At 32.2% G+C, this 3,865-nt stretch overlaps 1 protein-coding gene across 2 annotated transcripts in view; it reads left to right on the top strand.

Annotated features, from left to right (window-relative positions):
• LOC105158779 (pentatricopeptide repeat-containing protein At1g62350) overlaps positions 1-2,932 on the top strand; it is a 3,893-nt gene extending 961 nt beyond the window's left edge. The window contains exons 2-3 of one of the 2 annotated variants that reach the window (XM_011075645.2): positions 935-1,321; positions 2,549-2,932. In XM_011075645.2, the coding sequence (XP_011073947.1) occupies positions 935-1,321; positions 2,549-2,578 (417 nt within the window). In that variant the 3' untranslated portion in view covers positions 2,579-2,932. Of the gene's footprint in view, positions 1-925; positions 1,322-2,548 lie in introns of both variants that reach the window. The other variant, XM_011075644.2, reaches the window with a different exon arrangement.

The following is a 3,865-nucleotide window of genomic DNA, read 5'->3' as shown; positions in this document are numbered from 1 at the left end:
AATTGAAGTCTAAGTTTTAGCTGGTAGTAATCTCTCTGAGCTTTTTCATCACATCTATTCTAATTATAAGGGAGTGGTGGAAGTTTCTGCTGATTTGTAAACTGTATGTTAGTAGAATGTCTGGAGAATAATTTCATGAAACTCCATCCTTCTACAATTCTTTCTTCAATACATTTTGGCTCTTTTTCCCAAGGGAGCCTTGCATGGTCTGAACTTGTTTAATGTCAAGCAGGCTGTATCTACTTGCAGCCTGGTACAAATTTTCAATACATGAATACATGATAGAACATACCATTTTATTGGGGAACCATTTTTTGTGAAAATTGGTAATTGAGCAACTTAATTGGTTTCTTAAACCTTTTAATCTCTTTTCAGATTAATATTACTTTCATAAACAAACTCTCTTTTTATCTTAACGTTCAAGAGTCGACAAGTATACGAAGCATGATTTCCAAGTATATGCCTTGACAGAAAAGTTTAGTTGTTCTTTATTATGCAATGATCAATAAATATATCTGACTGTTTATTGTCGATATTAATTATTTCTAGCGGAATTTTATGATGGTTTATTAGTCCTATTTTCTATTGAATTGCTAGAATGTTTTTGGTGGACAACCTAAACACTAAATGGAAGACTTAACCCATTCTGCTTATCTAGTTTTGTGAGGCGTTTATCAGTCTCCTGTTGAGATAAATGTCACAGCTTAATATTTGGTCAATGGATAAAAAGCAGTATCTCCTAGTTTTCCTTCAACCAGTTCTTTTCTTTTCCTCCACTGTATTCATGATGTGATTCGTATCTGCAAATCCCATTATGCACTGAACTTACATATATAATGATTCCGTCTATTGGTTTGATTCTTCTTATCTCCACATTTATTTTCATTTAGTTTAGTAGGATGTTCTTTTATCTCAAATTCATCAGGTTTTTCAGGTGTTTAACTTTGTGAGGAAGGAGGTGTGGTATGTACCAGAGCTATCTCTATTCAATGACATGATATTGATTTTGGGGAAGAACAAGAAGATTGAAATGGTTGAACAAGTCTTCTTAGAACTGAGGAATGAGGGCTTGGAACCTGATACAAGGACCTATACTGAACTGATTGGAGCGTATTTCAAAGTTGAAATGGTGAAGAAAGCAATGGAGACTTATGAGCTGATGAAGGCTTCAGGTTGTGTCCCAGATAAGTTGACCTTTACAATCGTTATAAGGAATCTTGAACAGGCTGGTGAGGAAGCTCTTACTGAAACAATAAAGAAAGAATGTGCTGACTATTTTGATTACCCTGAGAAATTTATTGAAGAAGTTGAAAGGACATTTGTGAGTATTCATATCCTTCATACAGTACTTTTTTCAAAGTGTTTTCCTGTTCTTGCTTACATATAAGATAGAAGTACATATTACATTGATGATGATGTATGAGTGGCCACCACTCTACATAAACCCAATCATTAATGTTACAGTTCCTTGCATACATTTTTAATTATGTAATAATAGACTTCTACTTTGACAAGTACCCCTTGTGGCAGCAGTACTAGATCTACTAGACATGGATACTATAGTTTATACCTCTCTCAATGGCAGTGCATGATGCTGTAAAAACCATCATTTAGTAGAAATAAGTAACATCTCCTAGTTTATAGAGTTTCATTACTCTGGCATCTTTACCTTGTACTGTTTGAGATTCCAACTCATGGCTTGAGGTTTCTTCTTTTGATCCAAAAAATTATGATGCTTTAATTTATTGAAACTATTCACCCCAATTCTGTGATTGATTGGAGAAAAACTGAGATGCATCTATTGCTTGAAAAAACTTGGGAAGTACTGCCACTTGAGGTTGTGCACATGTAGATGGAAGTTTTCAAGTTAGTTCCCCCATACTCTTTTAGGATAAGAATTTCTATTGGCTTTGTAGATTGCAGAATTGTCAAGGGCACGACTATCCAGAGTTCCGTTTTTATGAATTATGGGTGTGTAATGTTGTCAATAAATTTTTCAGGACTTTATTTGATTTCCTTCTGATACCTATGAATTGATAACTTTAGTATGTAAAGTATCATCCACATTAGTAAACATAAGATGGTTCTTGAAAACTTTGATATGGTTTTTGTGTTGTTGCGGATAGGATAGTACATTTATTATGTTCAAGTCTTTTATAACATTATGAATTTTGGGAGGCTTGGCTATGAATATATTTAAGCACATGGGACTTTGGAGTATGTTCCTTAATATTAGAAGACAGCGGAAAAGTTATTGCTGTGTCTACAAGTACAAGTAACATACATCTTTTGTTGCCTCTTTTATGTTCCCAATTTACTGCATGCCTCTAATAAAATGTGCATGTCATCTCTGTATTGGGTGTGCTTGAAGCTGACCATATTCTAACATGGGTCCAATTCCATAAGCTTGGAAGTATGGTTTCATTGTTCAAGAAACTGCGTACTCTGTCGTTAGTGAATACAACTTTCATCTACTACTTGCTTTCCCAATTTGACTCAAAAAAAACTTACCTGCACTTTCTCATCTGAGTTATCTGCTGTCTTGCAGCCAAAGCGCAAGTCACTAGTCCACATTTGAAGAATTCTGGAGTGTTATATGCTTCTCCGAAAGCTGAGCCAACACTGTCCACATTAGCCGGTGACCAGAGAGCTGAGCCAACACTGTACGACTATATGACTACAGATCCATGAAATGAAGAAACCAACAGAGAGAGTAAATTTGAACCAATCCAACAAATTACAGGCAGATTCATGGACTATACGACTACAGATAGTAAAATCAAGATTTTCATCTTTACTTTTTATAACTACACAAACCACTAAACCCCGACCCCTCAGTTAAAGGGGAAAAAGAAAACGAAGCAAGCAAAAGAGAAAATGAAACTCACCAAGAAACCCATTTTCTCAAAGTCATTAGAATGGATCTGCTAAACCATGCGCCACACAACACTCCAAGACCACTCACTAATTCAAATTATCTTCAAGAATATGAGATAATTGTAATTATGTCAAATTTCAGAAAAAATTGTTGTAATTTACCCTAAAAAGTAATAATAAAACAAGCCGTAGAGATGATAGAAAAACGTTGGATTTATATTTACTTTGTTAATTAAAAGTTATAGCTTTATTTTGGCTAAAATGCATTTTATTCCCTGTGTTTTTAGAATAGGTTAAAAATTTTCCTATGTTTTATAAAAACTCTGTAAAAAAAATACCACTTTCATTAGTAATTAACGGAATGTGCATTATCGCTCCTTGTGCATTTGTGAATTTTTATAACTATTTTTTACCTTATTTTTAGTGTTTGTTTTTGCTAAAATGCCCTTATAATATATATATATATATGTTTCATATATACATTTTTTACCTTTTTTAAGTGATTTTTTTTATTTTTTTCATCTATCTAAAAAATATTTAAATATATTTACTTAAAAATATAAAAAAATATTACATAAATTTTTAAATTTAAGTTGAAATATTAAATTAAAATTATTTTTAAAATCAAACAATTTTTTATAATTTGTTAAAATTGAAATTTAAAAACTATAATTGCTAAATCGAAACTTATTCTTAATTAATTAAAATATATATTTAAGTACAATGATTATTATAGTTATCTAAAATTATTTTTAATTAATTAAAATATATTTTTAATTATTATAATTATTTAAAATTATTTTTAATTAATATAATTAAAATTAATTTTAAAAATAAAAAGAAAAATTGGGGTGATAGCGACGGCCGCTGCCCGGGCGATGACGACTGTTTCCATGCCCAGGTCTCGCCCAAACCATGTTGTTGCCCTCTTTCTTAATTTACGTTGCCTAGATCAGATCTGTCGCCGTCGCCCTCATCTACCGGGAAG

The sequence above is a fragment of the Sesamum indicum genome, linkage group LG3 (assembly GCF_000512975.1).
Source record: "Sesamum indicum cultivar Zhongzhi No. 13 linkage group LG3, S_indicum_v1.0, whole genome shotgun sequence".
Taxonomy (NCBI): Eukaryota; Viridiplantae; Streptophyta; class Magnoliopsida; order Lamiales; family Pedaliaceae; genus Sesamum; species Sesamum indicum.
This window is presented reverse-complemented; position numbering and strand designations above follow the sequence as displayed.